This window comes from Crotalus tigris, unplaced genomic scaffold (genome assembly GCF_016545835.1).
Source record: "Crotalus tigris isolate CLP2741 ecotype Arizona unplaced genomic scaffold, ASM1654583v1 scf7180000023687.2574627, whole genome shotgun sequence".
Classification (NCBI taxonomy): Eukaryota; Metazoa; Chordata; class Lepidosauria; order Squamata; family Viperidae; genus Crotalus; species Crotalus tigris.
The window spans coordinates 2,239,407-2,257,139 of record NW_024100118.1 but is presented as its reverse complement, the minus strand read 5'-3'; the positions used below and the strand labels follow the sequence as shown (position 1 = coordinate 2,257,139).

General features: G+C 33.7%; 1 protein-coding gene across 4 annotated transcripts in view; it reads right to left on the bottom strand.

Annotated features, from left to right (window-relative positions):
- ATG10 (autophagy related 10) overlaps window positions 1-17,733 on the bottom strand; it is a 112,144-nt gene that overhangs the window by 12,415 nt on the left and 81,996 nt on the right. For all 4 annotated transcript variants that reach the window (XR_005553879.1, XM_039320756.1, XM_039320757.1 and 1 more), the window contains 2 exons: window positions 17,538-17,664; window positions 12,088-12,185 (listed from right to left, as the gene is read on the bottom strand). Coding sequence is in view for 3 of the 4 variants with exons in the window: in XM_039320756.1 (XP_039176690.1) it covers window positions 12,088-12,185; window positions 17,538-17,664 (225 nt within the window). In the remaining variant the exon portion in view is untranslated. The remainder of the gene's footprint in view (window positions 1-12,087; window positions 12,186-17,537; window positions 17,665-17,733) is intronic.

The window sequence follows — 17,733 nt, the reverse complement described above, 5'->3', positions numbered from 1 at the left end:
AAAGCAACTCTTTATACTTTCTTTTTGCCTAAACTACCTATAGGACTGAGAATCAAGGAAACAAACAACAGCACAGGAAATGGGAAAGAAGATTATATAACTGATATAAAAGTTCCAAAGCACAAAACTGAAAAACAACTATATGAATTTTTTATTATTATGCGAGTTCAAGAATTCTCCCCACACACAAATGGTAAAATTTGGTTTCCATATGTCAGATTTGCATATCTGTTACAGAAAGGAAACATGACTCACATTGATTCATATAAGCACAAACCCATTTAACTGGGAAAAAATATTTCAGTCATAATTTAATCTTTTTGTGAGTGAAATTGCTATTTCAGTGGATTGCCTTCTGATTAATATCTATCTGAAATTTGGCTGAGACAATCTGACAACTTGAAAAACAAAAATATTTTGTGGACAGGAATAAATATATCAAATATAATATTTTCTTCTAGAACAGGGGTGTCAAACTGCCAGCCCACAGGCTGGACGCGTCATGTGGAAGCTGCGCCCACCCCATTGCTGGCAATGGCAAAACCGGCCTGATACATTGCGTGACATCACGTTACGTCGCGAGTTTGACATGCCTGTTCTAGAATGTAACCATTTTGTTTCTACAAAGTGGACAAGGACATGTAAATCAAAAAGGTTTTATTATAATGCTTGTCCACTATGTGTTTGTAAATTTATTTCTTTCAATATTTTCATTTTTCCATTTGTATTACCCCTTCCAATTTCCATGGATTTTTAAACAAAAGTTTTCACTTAATTTTCTTGTTCAAAAGCTTTTACTATGAACGTATCAGGATTTTTTTTTTTGCACTGTCATGCAAAATTAGTTATAATTTCATCTTCTGCAATGCAGCAGTCCATACAGAGAAAACAGACAAATAACAGCTCTGATATTAAAAAAACAGAGTTTTTATTGATGCACAATTTGGTATCTAAAAACATGTACTTTGAATATGTGATGGTGTAAGTTTCTTTTGGCAATGTATTAAAAAGTAATATTTAATGAAGAGTCAATTTTTTCTGGTTTCATATCCCTTATCCTTATTTTATTTTGACTAAATACAAGATTTCCACTAAATCATTTCCATCAGATATCAATGTAAATGTATATGAATCATTCTTTTTTTCGCCTCCTGAGAAAGCAATCTTAATTCCTCCCAAACCAGACCTTTCCAATGAGGTTATACAACTTTAAAAAGTAAGCTTACAGTGAGATAATGCCTAAAATAATATGTGAAATATTATCCATGTCAAATTTCAATTAACAACAAATGTCACTTTTGGGTAATGGATACAGCAAGGTAATTAGTTTTGGATAGCTGGTATTGTATGTTTTACTTCTCTTCCCCCAAACAGCAGGTATTTTGTTATCGGTACATTTCCTATAACAGCACCATTTATTTTCCCTGTCATAACTGGAACTCCTCCAGTAGTAATGGCTTCTATTTTCTCCAGTGTTACATTAAACTGCTTTGGAGCATTCATCATAGCATTTATGGCCACTCCATTTCTCCTGCAGTGGAAAAGGACTATTGTCCAAAACATCCTGTCTCATCCAGTTTGCATGATGTAGCTTTGATGAAAATCATTCACAGAGGTATGCCAAGTTTTTATCAAGGGCAGCAGAAAGTGGTTGTACTTCAACTTGTTTTTAGTACCCCACGTATCTCATCTGTTTTTCAGGCTGAGGAGTTGGGAGGGTATTAATTAGAATAATTGAAAAGGATCAATTATAATTTAATTGAAATTAAAATAGTCACATCTTTCAACTTTTAAATCAATAAAATGATAATACTGATAAATTTCCAAATAGTACAATGTATCCTCATTAATAAAGAATAGAGCAGAACAATTATTTCCTGTGATTTGGCTATTGTGTTTAATATATACCTAAATGCATTAATATTTTTAGCAAATGTGTAATACTGCTGGTTCATTTTCAGTTTTTGATCCATTAAGACATCTAGAAATTTTCCACCTATATTACTCTTAAATCAAATCTCATTTTATATGCATTAATTATTCTTGTTTTGCCCCTAAATATAAGATACTATATTTGGTCTTTTGGTTCTGTCTCAATATTCCAGATATAAAAAATTTTCTATGGAATGGATGTCAAACTCGATCATATCACGTGACATATCATGACGTATCATGACCTTTTTTGCCTTTGTGGAGCCAGGGTGGACGTGGCCTGCACGTGATGCATTCAGCCTGCAGGCTGCCAGTTTGACACCCCTGCTCTATGATATGAGAGAGAGAGGGAGAGAGAGAGAGAGAGAGAGAGAGAGAGAGAGAGAGAGAGAGAGAGAGAGAGAGAGAGAGAGAGAGTGAGTTGGAATCAGACTATAGAGCAAGAGAGAACAGGTCCTGCTTTTTCTATGTAATATTTTTTAGTTGTGCATTTGGTGTGGATTTCTATGTATATAATTTTGCAATCTGATTTCAATTTCATTCCATTTCTTTTAGCCCACTTTTTTCCATCTATAAATATTGTTTTGAATTTCTGTCTTCCACAGTATTAACTAATCTACCCAAGTATGCATCATCTGCCTATCTGACAAGATTTGCTTCACTACTTTATCCAAATCATTAATAAAAATAATAACAAATCAGGTTGATCCTTGAGACATCCCACTTGATACTCCTCTCCAATTATGAGAATCCATTAATATGCATTCTTTCAGTAGGAGTTTTGAGCCATAATTAATGTACCCACTTAATTACTATGACATCTAGCCCACACTTAACTAGCTTGCTAATCAGCATGACAAGGTATTTTATCATATATTTTGCTAAACTCAAAATATACAGTATATGTATACAGCGTTCCCACAAACTGCTAAGGAAGTTATTCCATTAAAACCTGAAATAAAATTTGCCTGGCAGAATTATGGACAAGAACATTGTGGTAACCTTTGGTAATCACCAAACTGTGTCATTCTTCTTAGAAATCAATTTCTTTAGAATCTTTCTAGGTATGAATGTCAGATAGACAGGACCGTTGGTGGTTGGAATGTCTTCTCTCCACTTTTGTAAAGTTTTGCTTTTCTCCATTCACCTGCCCTTCTTGTCCAGAATTTCTCATAAAGTTGCTTTTTCAAAAGGCAACTGGAGTTTGTTTTTCCTTTGAAGACAATTCACTTCTCATCCAAGAAGCTTTTTCACTCAGAACTGAAGAAACTTCTTGGATGAGAAGCAAAATGTCTTCACAGGAAAAACAAAGTCCAGTTGCCTTTTGAAAAAAGACCTTTTGGACTACTCTAGACTTAAGTACAGGTATTCTTCAATTCACAACCACAGTTGAATCCAGGAGTCATTGCCATGACTGTTAAGTGAACCCATTGTTCACTATGAGGCAGAAAGTGGAAGTAAACACTGGTTTCTGAAAAAAAATCATAAATTGTAGCCACATGATCTTGGGACCCACTACGCACTACCAGGCTGTGGCCTATTCGGAATTGGGCTGTGCAAATGGTGGACTAGTGCATGCATGTGCACAGCTCAACTTGCGCAAGCAGCAGGCCAACACATATGCACAAATTCAAAACTTGTGCAAGTTGAGCTGTGCCCACGTGCACACCATCCCACCACTCACGCAAGTCAAGCTGCACATGCACGTGCACTGTCTTGTAGCTCGCGTGGCCTGGTTCCCCTGTCCTCCCCCAGCCTGGCCATCAAGCCGCAAAGGTTGGGGACTGCTGCTGTAAATAGCTATAAATGTGTCCCAGTTGCTGAGCACCAAAAATGTGATCAGGTGATTGGGAGGTCAGACATCAAAACTTTGTATACATATCATAAGTCCCTTTTTCAGGTCCTTCAGAATTTTGAATGGCTACTAAACAACAAATAATGCATTCTATACATTAGCCCATTTGAGGTATCTATGTTTTAAAATTGTTGTACCCTTTCTCTCAGTTAAAAGGTCACAACAAGGGAAATTTTAGTGATATATAGATATTTCTAAACATCATATTGAAATAATCTGTATTTATAATATTTTGCCAATAATACATCTAAAGAAACATTTTTGTTCTTCACTTCCTTCTCAAGATTCAGTCATCTTGTGATTTAAAGTTATATACAGGATCTAATGAACTCCTCACTGGTTTTAAGTTCCTTCTTCCATAGATAAAGACTTATTTTCATGAAATGGCATGTTGTATTATAGTCTACCATAGGCATATTAGGAATTTGCCTAGTATTCCCAAAAAGAGCACTCCCTAAATCACACTTTCAGAAAACTGGTTCTGTCATTCCAACATCTTTGTCCAGCTAAATGCTTGCATCTGCCAGGTTTCTCCAGATTTCCCTAATCAACAGGAATTTCTGAAAGCAACTTTGGGGGCCTCGGTTTAGCACAGCCTTTGTGTACATGAGCCATTCTGAAATGTGTTCCACAGTTATTATTTGAATTTCTAAAGGCCCGACAGCTAGCAGAAGATTCATCTGCACATTTCAACTCTAACATTTTCTGCATACAAAAAGGGGAGCCTAAATGCAAAATCATAGTGTATGTGAACATATAAAATATTAAATATGTGATAGAATTAAAGTGCTAGAATTATATTTCTCTGTGATTTATTCTGATTATTTTCTTTAATCATGTAAGAACATATTGAAGACTTTCTGTACATCTCTCCTCCAGTATCCTTTACAACGCAATAACTAAGGAGATTTCTTTGGTGCTTCTTGCTCTACCCATTCTTGCTGTGGGTTCAGCTAGTCTCTTGATTATATCACTTTGCCTTCTCCCAATGTGATTCCCACATATGACTAATTACATGTAGGATCAGTTTACTCTTTGGTTATTCAGTTATTTCTGCTCCTTCGAGACATGCTAGCTCATCATTCATCCAGAATTCTAGAAATATACATTCAATATTTCTGAAGCAGTATTTTAATTAGTATTACAGAGCAACAGCATTATAAAATCATTTTAAAAACCAGACTTCATAGCCTTTCTGTTACCACTACTTTAGCAATGTAATCTTTCTTAGTTTAATCACTGTTAGAGATATATTTTTATATCATCATGCTGTGTTATTGTCTTATTTTATTGATTGTTACAGTTGTCAAAGTTGCCTCTTACTCCTTCAACACATCTCACAACTTTAGAATTATTTTAATTTAACTTATTAAAATAATATGCAAAAGTAGTAAAACATTGATAACTGATTAATTTAATTTTGACAAGTGCTGAAAAATATATCGTCTGTTTATTTTTCAAAAACAATGAGTGCCAATTCTAATGACAAAAATTGGTCTGCCAATTTTTCAGTTTAAACTCTGGAACTCCATTTTCTCTAAAAAGTAGAAGCAATTATACATTTGAGTCATAATTAATAGGTACACTTCAGCGTACATTTCTTTCTTAATGTTGCTAAATTTATGCAGCATTTTCTAAGTACTTGACAAATTTTGCTTTTTAAGAGAAGTCCATGCAATATCTCCTATAGAAAAAACAGCACAAATAAAGAAAAGTGTAAAAGAAGAGATAATGAATTATTATACTTACATAGATATTCCATGATCTTTTTAATGTGAACACCAATAATTTTTAAACCTGTATTTATTATATTAAGGAAAGTATGGTTCACCTTAACAAAATTCCTGACACCAAAGAACTAGATTGTATGTGAAATCATCACTCACAAGTATTGTATTGGTAGTATAGGATAGAACAGGAATTTTCAAACTTTTTTAGACCATGGAATCTGCTCATTTTAAAAAAAATTCCCAGATCTAAAGGAAAATCTCCAGTAACACAAAATTGGCTATATTCAAGTGAATTTCTTTTTTAATCCCATAATCTCTCACAGTACTGCATCAAGTTCTTGAGGAACCACAGGACTCTTTATAACGCAGTTTGACCAGATTCTTTATCACTCAAATTAGTTTTTACACAGAAAAATTTGTGCAAATCGGAAGTTGAGGAAATGCGTCAGTTACAACAGTGCGGAAGACAGCAACACTAAGACAAATTTAGATTCAAAATACAAATTAGCTCAAAGTGTCTACTGGAAAGTGTAAAAAGGAAGAATTAAGGAATGAATTTTGTCTCAGAAGTTCCTCTCTAAAAACATGTACTTTCAAGAATGAGACTGTTATAGTTTAATTTTTTATGATGCTTTTATTGTAACAAGTCAAGCAAGAAAAAAATTCTGGAAATTCTTTGATGAGATGAACAGCAAACAATAACAACAACAACAACAACAACAATTTTAAAGATAACCAAAATGGTTATCTATAGCTATACTATAGAATAAACTTTCCACTATAAAGTAGCTCTGTGTGTTTATCTCTCTGTGGGTGTAAGTATGGCAGACCTTGACTTAACCCAGAACATTGTATGTAATGTCTTATTAGCATCACTCTTCCAAGCAGTAACCTCTGCTGAAAAATAATCTTTGTTGAATTTATTTGAGTTTTCGTGCACAAATCCCAATAGTTTATGTGCATCCTTTTCAAGTTTAGAATTTAGAAATTAAGATTTACTGGACTAGAGTTTTCCCAGGAAAGAAACTGTAAGGATAATAGTCTGCTGGTCCTCCAGCAGTTGGCATTCAGTGGTATAGTGTACTTACATATAGATACCCTGTTTTCTGTTATGTCTAATATCTGTTTAAAAAAATAAACACTCAGTTGAGTCTAACCTTCCAGAGGACATGGCTGCCTCAGCATTTTGAAGAAGGGCACTTCATGCACATCAACATCACTGCAAAGCATCTCTTCAAGTTCCTTTATTATTAGCTATTGATTAGTGTATCTTTCATGAACTACCAATGCCATATTTATGTAATCCACAATGAAAATACAATCTGTCAGTTTTCTTGTTCAGTAATTTATTAAAAACCCTTCCTAAAGATTTTTAAAAATCATCTAGAACAAAAACCTAGCAAAAGAATTGACATAAAATTATAAATTGGTCATGTTTTAGGTTCACCTGACAGTTCATCATGCTCTCAGTGAATCAGTCATTAAATACATTAAATGTTTCTTTTTCCTTAAATAATATTATATTCAGTGAATTATCTGCATCTTCTATTCTGATCTGCTAGAAAGATGAACAGGTTATTTAAAGCAGGCCAGGCAAACCATAGCATGCTTTCCATGTACATATCTAATTCACCCAATAAGCAATGTGTTGGTATAGCTTAAAATTATCGTGCATCATCAGAATTTTCATGGTATGTCAAGGATTGCAATAGCACACCTGAAATTCACCTACGGTATAAGGAATGCATTTGCCAAGGCAGAGCCAGCAATTACCATGCTAGACAGAACTATTATGGCAAAACTGAGCAGGTGCCTCTCAATCAGAAGGCCACAAAGTCAACACATTCATTTTCTTTGACTCAGAAAAATATGAAATAAAGGCCTAGAATTTAAACTTAGAACACCAACATATACAATAGATATCAATTTTTATGTACTGCAGGTGGCACATCTCTGGGTATTTGGTTTTATTCTTGTCTGCAATAAAGCAACTAACCTAGCTTGTTACCCATATGAGTTCCCATTATAAACAATACCTAAATATGGTTAAGTGTCTGGAGAGTCGAGATTTATTGCCACTTAAGCCCACATTACAAGATTTATGGCTCCCAGTTTGTCTTTTAATCTCCCAAATAGCAAATGAAATAAAAACTTTTGGCACCAATGCTCAGTTGAAGGTGTTTTAAAGCCTTAATTGGGATGATGGCAGGCCCCATGTCAAAATGAACTTTGGAATTTTGTTGCTTTTGTCTATCATCTTATTTTTCCAGAACTTTAAAACAGAAACAGTAATAGAAGTATATATGAAAATGACTCTGACTCAGACTTACATTTATACAAATGCTTCATAAATATTTGAAGTACATATTTGAAAATCTGTGGCTCCAAGAATTTTAAAAACCCACTCTTTGATTTCCAGGAGTGATTGTATAGAAGAAAACTTCAATTAGTACAACAGAACAACCCGATTTGGGATATATTGGAACTTATGGCCTCTCCAAATTTAAGTTTCAAATTTGTTCATGGAAATAAAAAAGATGAATTAAAAAAGTCAGAATATTTATATGTTTGTATTCCTCAGTTTTGATACTACAAATGATTTTACAGAAGTTCTAGCTAGTGCACTATAGCAGGGCTTTTCAACTGGTGGTACACGTATCACCAGTGGTACTTTGGTACATGGCAGGTGGTATGCAACCCTCCTAGAAAAGTGTAGCAGGGAGGGGAATGAGCTGAAGTGACACAAGTCTGAGGGAGAGGCAGTAGGACTGTCAGGGCTCAGCAGAAGCCCCAGGAACACTGCAGAGCTCCAGATGTAGTGCTTCTGTAGCTGGAGGTGAACTGAAGAGAAAAGGGGGGAGGAAGAGAGGAAAGGATATAAAAGGAGGTGGTTTTGGCAGGGAAGGAGATGGAGAAGAAGCTGTGGAAGGAGAGCTCAGCAGGCAGGGAGGAAAAAGAGACAGGGAAGAAGAAGAAGCTGTTGCTGGAAGAAAAGGTCCCCTGGTTCGTTTTCTCCAACCAGGAGAATGCAATCAGCGCTGATGAAATGAAAAGCTGGGAGACGAGCATGTCGGAAAGGAGGTTGGTTTATTTAGTTCTGGATCAACTGGCAGCTTGATTGGGTTACTATAAGGAGTTTTTACAGTGTTTTGTAATTCAGAGGCTCGGTTTGTGTGCTTTGGTTATTGGAATATTTTAGTCTGTTTTACAAAGGCTAGCAATGAGTCCAAAGTGTTGACTTCCATAGGTTTAATCCTTTAAACAAATTTAATTAGTTTTACCCCCTCATCCTGAGTCTGTCTATTGCTTTTAGCAAGTTTTTTTTGTAGGTAAACAGGCTTAATTTAAGGTTATCGCTTTTTGCAACTGCAAATTGTGACACGCCTAAGGCAGCTTAAAGAAAAAAACAGAGTTAGTTTTTCTTTATTCTGGAAGGCTTTTGTGAGCCTTTCTTGCTTTGCGCTTGATTCCTGTGTCTTTAGGGGTACAGTGAAGGGACTAGGGGGTGCATTCTTACTACACTATGGAAGGAGAGGGAGACAGGAAGAAGGGCTGACCAGCCAGCAGGTAGTGATGCATATTAATAAATATGAATAAATGCATCATAGTTTGTCAGTGCAAAGGGAAAGTGATTCAGCAAAGGAGCTGCCACTGAAGAAATTAAAACTGGTACTTTTTTCCTTTTTTTTCTACAGTTTGTAACATTTTATTAGATTATAAAATAAAATACAAAAATACAAAAGCAAATAGTAGGACAGAGTGGGAAGGGAAAAGGGAAAAAAGTGAGGGGAAGAAGGGAAAAAGAAAAGGCATTGACTTCCAACTTCCTCTATTGCAGTAGAAGGAAACATTAACATTAAACCTCAACTTTTTATTTTTCCATAATATTATAAAATAGCCATTTCTATAACAACAAATGAATCTAATCAGTAAAACCCAAAATGCCCCCCCCCGTTTTTTAGTCATCAAGTTTTTGACACCTTGCTAAGCACTGATGGTACTCAAATATTGTCATGTCCTAAAAGTAGCACAATCTGTGAAAAGGTTGAAAAGCCCCACACTATAGCAACTGCTGATAACAATTGATCAGGCATTTAATGAGAAATCATAACAACCTTCTCTTAAGGTACACTATACACAAATCATGAATCCATTTTGTATTGCCTTAGCACTGTTACATCAAAGCTTCAGAAACCATTTTGAATTTGCTTCCTTAAAAAAGAGTATTATGAACATCCTTGACATTTTAGAAATAATTTATTGATTTTTTGCTCAACACCACCATAAATTAAATGATGTAATGGATAGCACTTTTATACTACTAGAAAAGCATGCCTTTCAGCTTCTTAACCACATACTAAAAAGAGTATCAGCTGGATCAATGTTAAAAATAGTCCAGCTTGATGCAAATTTATACACATGAGTAAAATGATGTAATGCTGAAATGCTTCCAGAATCATTAACTAGGGATATAAGCCCACAGTAACATGCTTTTGAGGAAGCTTACCAAAAAGGATTTTTTAAATTTGGCAAAAATGAAAACCTGAAACTTTCTACATGATAAGTGTATGCTCTCCCACTGGACCATTCATTGTCCTTGTTCAATATTTCATTAACCTATTAACTATATAAAATATATCACGGTGGGCTATACTGTTAAGCAATTATGAAATTGGTAGTCAACCCATCTGGTGGATACTAGATTGGGAAAGTCTGTTTTGCAATGTATAACCTTCACATGAATATATACATGCTTTTCTGTATATTGAACATAAACATTATAACTGAAAACTTGCCTCTAGTCTAATATTAATTACTAGGTACTGAGGTACCCTTTGAGATGTTTGCAGAAATACTGGAATATTCAGGCCACTATTCTCAGAGTGAAAAATAACTGAAAGCAGGAGATAGTTCTATTGGCAGCTATTCCTCAAAATATTCCTAGTTGAAATACTTAATATTTAGACCTGGTTCTAGATTTAGAACTTTAACTACCAAAACCCACTAGGGTTTTCTGTAGTTTATTCAAGCACTGGTGTCTAGAAAAAAGTGAACAGAATGTCCTAGAAATATTTTTTGACAGAATTATCTGACAGAAATTTAAGACATCATTTGAATCAGTACAATCAGACTGCTTATATGTGCATTCCTGCTTCAATTATTAGTTCCATGCAGAATGCAAAATACTTTCAGCCAAAGTAATGGATATATGCCCGCTGAATCCCACATATCAGTATAACTGAATCACCTTGAACCATCTTGTGCTTCAACCTAACTGCATCTGGCATATAAAATGTGGAAAGCAATAAATGAGGGATGTGCACAGCTTTGGATCTGAAGCCAAAAAATGCTATGTAGGGGGAGCAGGGAGTATGTGCCATACCTTCTGGTATTTTTCTTAAGAAGTGGCATCTTTTCCTAGACTTACACAATACTGTACAATCGCAGGAAACTATTTGTTTTGCATTTAGGAACTGCTGACAGCATGTCCATGCCCATTCCAAAGCATCCTCTCAGCATTTTTTTAATTCAAACTTTATTTTTGTGGGATCCTGCGCTAGAAAAAAATGCAGTCTCCTAAGGTGGTACATGAGACATTTGGGAATTAATGATAATTTCTTTTTTCTCCAAATGGTCTATCAAAATTAGTTTAAGTCTTTCTCAGATTACATAAAAAGTTTATTAACTGTTTATTTTAAAATATTCTTATATTGACTGCATTTACTAATTATTTGATTTCCATCATTATTTTAAAATGCTAAACTCATATAAAATCACCTTTTTTGCAGTACTAATCTAATAATCTAGTACTTCTTTGAAAAATTCTCATTCAATTTTATAGTTTGCGAATCTTTTTTTTTTTGTTCATTTTTGTTCTTGAAAAGATATAAACAAGAGGGAGAAAATATCAAAATTAGGTTTTTTTTATATCTCAACCTCATTAAAGAAAAAATGACCATGCAGATTAAAGGCTACTTTTCCAATATATGAATTATATACAAACTAATGGCATGATTATTACTCTGCAACTCGGAACAGCTCTCCCTCTTTATAGGGTCTATTAAACAGGTTATTTCTGTAGTACAGTGGTAAAATGTATAAACTACAATAGAAATTAATCAAAACTTCATATGTATTACTGCTGTTGTTGATTATTACGTGAATATGTTGCCTAAGGTCTCTGGACAGTTGCACATTTTGGGATGGAGGAAAGCTAAAATCTTCTGTTACAATATTATTTTTCAAAATCAGGTAGGAGTTCCTTATGATTCATTATTTTCTAAGATAAATTATCATTGGCCGCTTCAGATATGACTGAAGTATTGTTATTATACTCAATAGTAAAATTAGAAAATACATATTTGTAGTCAATTGATTGGCAAAAGTACTATGCTTAAAAAACAGCAATCTAAAAACTCTTTACATTATTTTCTAGTTATTAACATTTCTATTCAAACAAATACATGAATTTCATGGTAGATCCTACTAAATGGACTAATAACAATATTTCTTTCTCTAAAATTCATTCTTCAAAGAAATAATTCCATACAAGTAACAGAAATAGCTAACCTGTTGCGTAATTGTATCCCATGGTCCTTGCCAAAGGCGATCCATATAGCATTCATGCACACTTTTCCATATTTCATCTAATGTTAAAGATTTTCCATCTGTAAAAAGAAATCCACATAATGTATTGTGAGAAGTTGTTTATAACATCTCTATATAATCTTTTATCTTTAATGTACATAATTGAAAGCAAACAAACAAAATTAATAGTGATGACAACATTAATTCTTCTTAATCTCAAAGAATCACAGCAATAATGTCATGATGTTTGTTTGTATAGAGACAAAGAAATTAGGATGTCCAACTTTATTCATCGTTTGGTAACTTAAGTAACTCTAAATGGTACGATAGCTGCCCTCAACAAGATCCCTTGTGCAATATTGATTATGCCCTCACTCTTAGATCACCTTTGTTTAATAAAATAAAGTTCCTGTATTGAAACAAACGTATGAACTGTTTTTGATAAATGAGAGAATATTTTAATTTTTTTCCCCAATAACTGTCATTATCATGGCATTTATCAGGTGTCAGAAGGACATTATACTGTGATAGTCTTATTCCATTGACATTTTCATCTTCATGAAATAAACAAGATTTATTTCTCCAATTAACATTTGAATGTCATATTTAGATAGGATTTGAAATCATGTTGCCATCAGATTCAGTTTTTTTTAACATACTGAAAATGGAGGACAACATTCTGTTTACTATTTAGCAGCACTAATATCAAGTGCAAAAACAATATGAAAGAAGCAAAGAGAATACTGGAAACTAATATGTGTATAGGAAAATTGGAATGTGTCACAACAAAAAATAAGCTCAAAATACTGGTGGGTTAGTTATCAAGTTACTAATACAAAGAAAACAACCCAAACAAGTTGTAATTAAAAGGCTCTCTATGTGCCTTTTAATTACTACTGTTCAGAAATCTGGTCCTCCCAGTTCCCAAAAGCTATCTTCCATCTAGAATTTTCCCATTTTCCTATTCCATTCTTGAGGTGCTTATGTATTTCCTTTCATTTTGTTTTAGAATTTACTTAATAATTCTGAGATGATCAAGAGTTCTTCTATGGATATTTTTTCACTTTGCAGTCTTTCTTGCTACTCACATTTCCTGTTTTGAAAAAGGCCCATTGTAGGAGTTTCCTCAAGATGTCTCCTTTGGGATTTAATTGAATCATAGGAAACTAAGGCAGTTGAAGACTGCTGGAAAGATGATTATACATTGAAAGAAAGATTGTCAACATATTCTCTTTGGCCAGTTTATAAAACAAAGTAAGTACAAGAATTTCATGAGAATATTCCTGCAACTTTGTTTTTGTAAGAAAGTTATAAAAAGCAATTTCTTCTTAATCAGATTAAAGGCAAGTGGTTAAAGCAAATGCAGAAGAATTTTTGTTGCACAGCACTAGTTTTAATAGGAAATGCTAAACACAAAAAAGATATGATTCCTGCTGCGAAACTTCCATTTTACATCTGTCATGACTGGCTTCCTTCCAGACATTAAATAAAACAAATTTGCTTAGATAAATATGAGTATCTGTTAATGCACAATTTCAATTTCATGTTTTAATTGCTATTCTGTTTCAAGTATTCTTTGTTTGATTGAATTAATCCTATTCTAGAATGAAGTCTTTATAACTATAGAAAAGCAGCTACATAAATTGATATTATTGCATTTATTGCTGAGCAGTATGTTTGGATAAAGGATCAATTCCTTGCCTTCAAAAGGCTAAAAGATTGCAAAGTCTGTCCATCTGATTCTGAAACTCTTCAATGAAGCAGAAGACAGTATCTGTTTCAAAGTTGCTGCCTGTTTTAATGTACATTACTGTAATAGCATTACTATCACACAATAAGTGGGAATAAAGCACTTTTATAGTGTGTTACTAATATAGAGGTATAATATTTACTTCCAATTTTTAAGTAATTAAATAACAGTTTTAAAATTAATTCCAGTTAGTTGGGATTTGTATTTGGAAATAGCAAATTTGGAATAAAGTGGTGGAGTTCAAAAGAATCTTTAGATTTATACTTAACATTTCAAAAACTGTTAGATGTGGTGAAGTAATAATGTTCTTATTAATTTTAATATCTTTCAAAGCAGGAAAATGTTTCAGCAACATATTTATGACCCTTTTAATGATAAAATTGCTGCTACAGAAGTCACTTTTACGTAAAAAATTAAGACAAAAGTATTTATAATTTCATTTCCTTGCAAGAACATGTATACCAGCTCTGATAACTATTCAGAACAGCCCTCTCTCAACAGAGGGAGAGGGATACGACATCATCTATCCCCAGTCTACAAAACAGTCCTTCCAACAGTTCCAATAAGGCTCCACAACCATTTGCACTACTCAGCTGACCCTGATGACATAGATAAGCCTCCAGGGGCTTCAACAACTTGCTAAAAGAATGCAAATGACCAGCTGTTTTCAAGGAGTATAAATCCTGCCATTCCCCATCATCCAGTTAGAGCTGAAAAAGCTTCTTGGATCAAAGAAAATATTCACAATACAAGAATATTCACAATACAAGATATAATATACCAATCACAGTGTTAATATATCACAAACTCTTACTTAATATCCATGATTGAATTACACACACACACACACACACACACACACACACATATATAAGCTTTATTTTCTATCTGTACATTCCATGTACTGATAAAACAAATTTAAGACTATATCAACAAATCCAACTAAATAAGTTATTTTCAAATTGCTGTTAACAAACTCAACTAAATAATGAAAGAATTAATCTTCACAACTAACTCTGTCCATTGAAGGTATTTTTTAAATTTAAATGATTCTATTATGTTAGATTTATCTTTGCCATTCTCTCAAAAGAAACACATTGTGTGAATTACAATTCTGCAAACATCTGAAGGGCATTTAAACAATGTATGGGGAAATAGTCCATTTTAGCTCTGAATTGGTCCTACTTCTGGGTGAAAAAATGTAAGATAGAAGGAAGTCAGAGTTAATTGTGAAAATCCTTCAAAAGCTATTGTTTTCTACTGTGGAAAAATTCCCAACAAACATGTTATAGCACATAATTATACTTTCAGGAACAATTAAAATTCTGTACTGTAAGGGGAGCTGTTGGCATGCAATATAATGATGGTGCATTAAATCATCTATCAGCTTCTGTAATATCCACTCCAGCTATAAGGAATCATGTTTCAACACATCTGATTCCCTAATGCTGACAAGCTAAACAACTTGTTTTGTCTCTGGGAGCTCTTCTCTGGTGATTAACTGCTTATATAGTGAATACTAATTATGTGAAAATAGCATACTTTTAAAAAATGGGGGTAGGGATGAAACTTGCCTTATACAGTACCTGCAACCACAGCAGCATTTCCATTCCACCCTCCACTTTCACCCAAAGGGAATACAGTACTGTTGTTCCAGTGAATACAAACCTGACATATTTTCACATGCTAAATTAATCGGTCTCTTACTTTATATTTTTAAGCAGCAAGCGTTTCATTACTTGCCCACATGCAAATAGATTTCAACAGTGTGTTGCTACTTTGTCAAAGGTTTATAATAATTACAAGGATATAATCTCACAGTAAGTTAGCAAACTATTACAAACAATACAACTTGAGATATGCATCTCATTTCTTACATCCTAAATTGCAAATATACCCTAAATTATCATGTGCAAAAATATGAACCTGAGATTAAAAACCCTTTTACCAGATTCGTTTAAAAATTTCCTCTTCCAATTTTGCTAGTTAAAATGCTAACATGGCAAAATTAAAAGCCATTAAACAATATAAGGCAGCAAGTGATTATATCTAGCAAGCACATTCAGTGCATCTTAAGCTACTTTTTAATTAAAAAGAAAATGATATCACTAGTAACATTCAGATGTGTTAATCTAGATAAAGCAAGATAATTCCACACAGAAAAGCTAATGATACTGCTATATGGGAAACTAAAGTTAGAAATTATTTCAGGATTTCAAACTCCCTAATCCCAGGAACAACTCTTTGGATGGAAAATTGTAGAGCACAGACAAGAGAGTACTACAATCATTCAAGTCCTAATTTGGATTTCCCAAAGATATTCAACTCCTGGTATTCCTTATTATTATTGTTAGTTGCATGGTCACCCAAATGTTTAGGGATAGGCAGTTGTTTAATAATATTAAAGATATTGCGATTTTCCAAAATCATCTTGTCAATTAGGAGCTGACCTATTGTCCTCTACTGTTTGGGCAGTACCCTTTCTGCTCTGGTGGAACAAGCTTGTTTTTAACTAGTTGTTGGACTACATTAGCTACCACACCAGTTAGCAATTTGGCAGTTGTTGATAAGCTGGTAATTAGCCTATAGTTGCCTGGTTTCCTTTTGTTAGATCTTTCATTGTCATGTTTAGACTGGATTTGGCATTTTTATCTATCCATATTATTATTGTTCATTACGCAGTCAGCTAGAATGATCAGACTGGACTAGCAATTTGTATCCACCTATCAAGTCTTTCCCAAAGACCTGAAATAGGCAGATATTGATGTATGATGATATTAGAGGTATCATCATAGGATATCAGCTGTTTGACATAAACTTGCCTGTTGCAATTGTCTGATGATGAATTTGCCAGTGCTGATGGTGTTCAAGTGGTGCTTCAGTTTATATTTTTATTAGTACCTCAAGGCAGAGGTACTAACAAAATAATATTTTGTCTCCTATTTTCCCTAGAACAATAACTCTGAGTAGTCGGTTGGGCTAGAGAGACTAACTCAGTTATCCATGTGGTTTTTATGTCCAAGGCAGGCCTAGAACTCAGAGTCACCTGGTTTTTCAGTCAACACCTTAACCAATATTCCAAACTAGTTCTTCAGATTGTCTGGGAAATTTTGAGAATTGAAGTCTATACATCTGGACAGCACTATAGTTGGGAAAAGCTACTCTAATCTGTTGATTAAAGATAATTAACAATGGTCTTCAAGATTGAGTTCTCTACCTTTCTAAGCAATGTAAAAAAACCTAAGAAATTATATACATAAAAACAACATATATAACCAACCCTTGGAAATCGTTTTAAAAATTATGTACAAAACAGCTGAAACCTCATTAGTTTTCATCATTAAAACTTTGTGACTTTTTCTAAAAGCCCCTAACAGTGACCTCAATAACTCTCAAGATCAAAAATTCCATTTATGAGGATCACCCAATATTTTTAACATTAAAAAAGGTAAGTAAAGGAAATGATCACAGTTAGGCTTGCTGCCAGAATTCTAAAGATCAAGTTTCTTCAGGCAGAGATGATATCATCTACCCTTAAGATACTGATACTTGCCGATACTGACATATGTATCTGAAATGAATCATAAACCACTTACTCATTTTTTATTTTATTGTCTGTTAAGTTCAAAATTTATATCATTATGTATCTTTTAAATATTTGCTTGATATAGAAGGCACTTACCTAAAAAACTTGCCCTAAAATAGAGAACAGGAGCTTGATAACTGCAGGAATATAGAACATGATATTCATAACGAATCACCTCTGATACTTCAGAGACTCCAGCCTCTTGAGAATCATCCAGACCTTCCTGAAACATAATTTATATTAGTAAATACAAGACTGTGACAGGAAAAAAATAGCTTATTCCATCAAATTA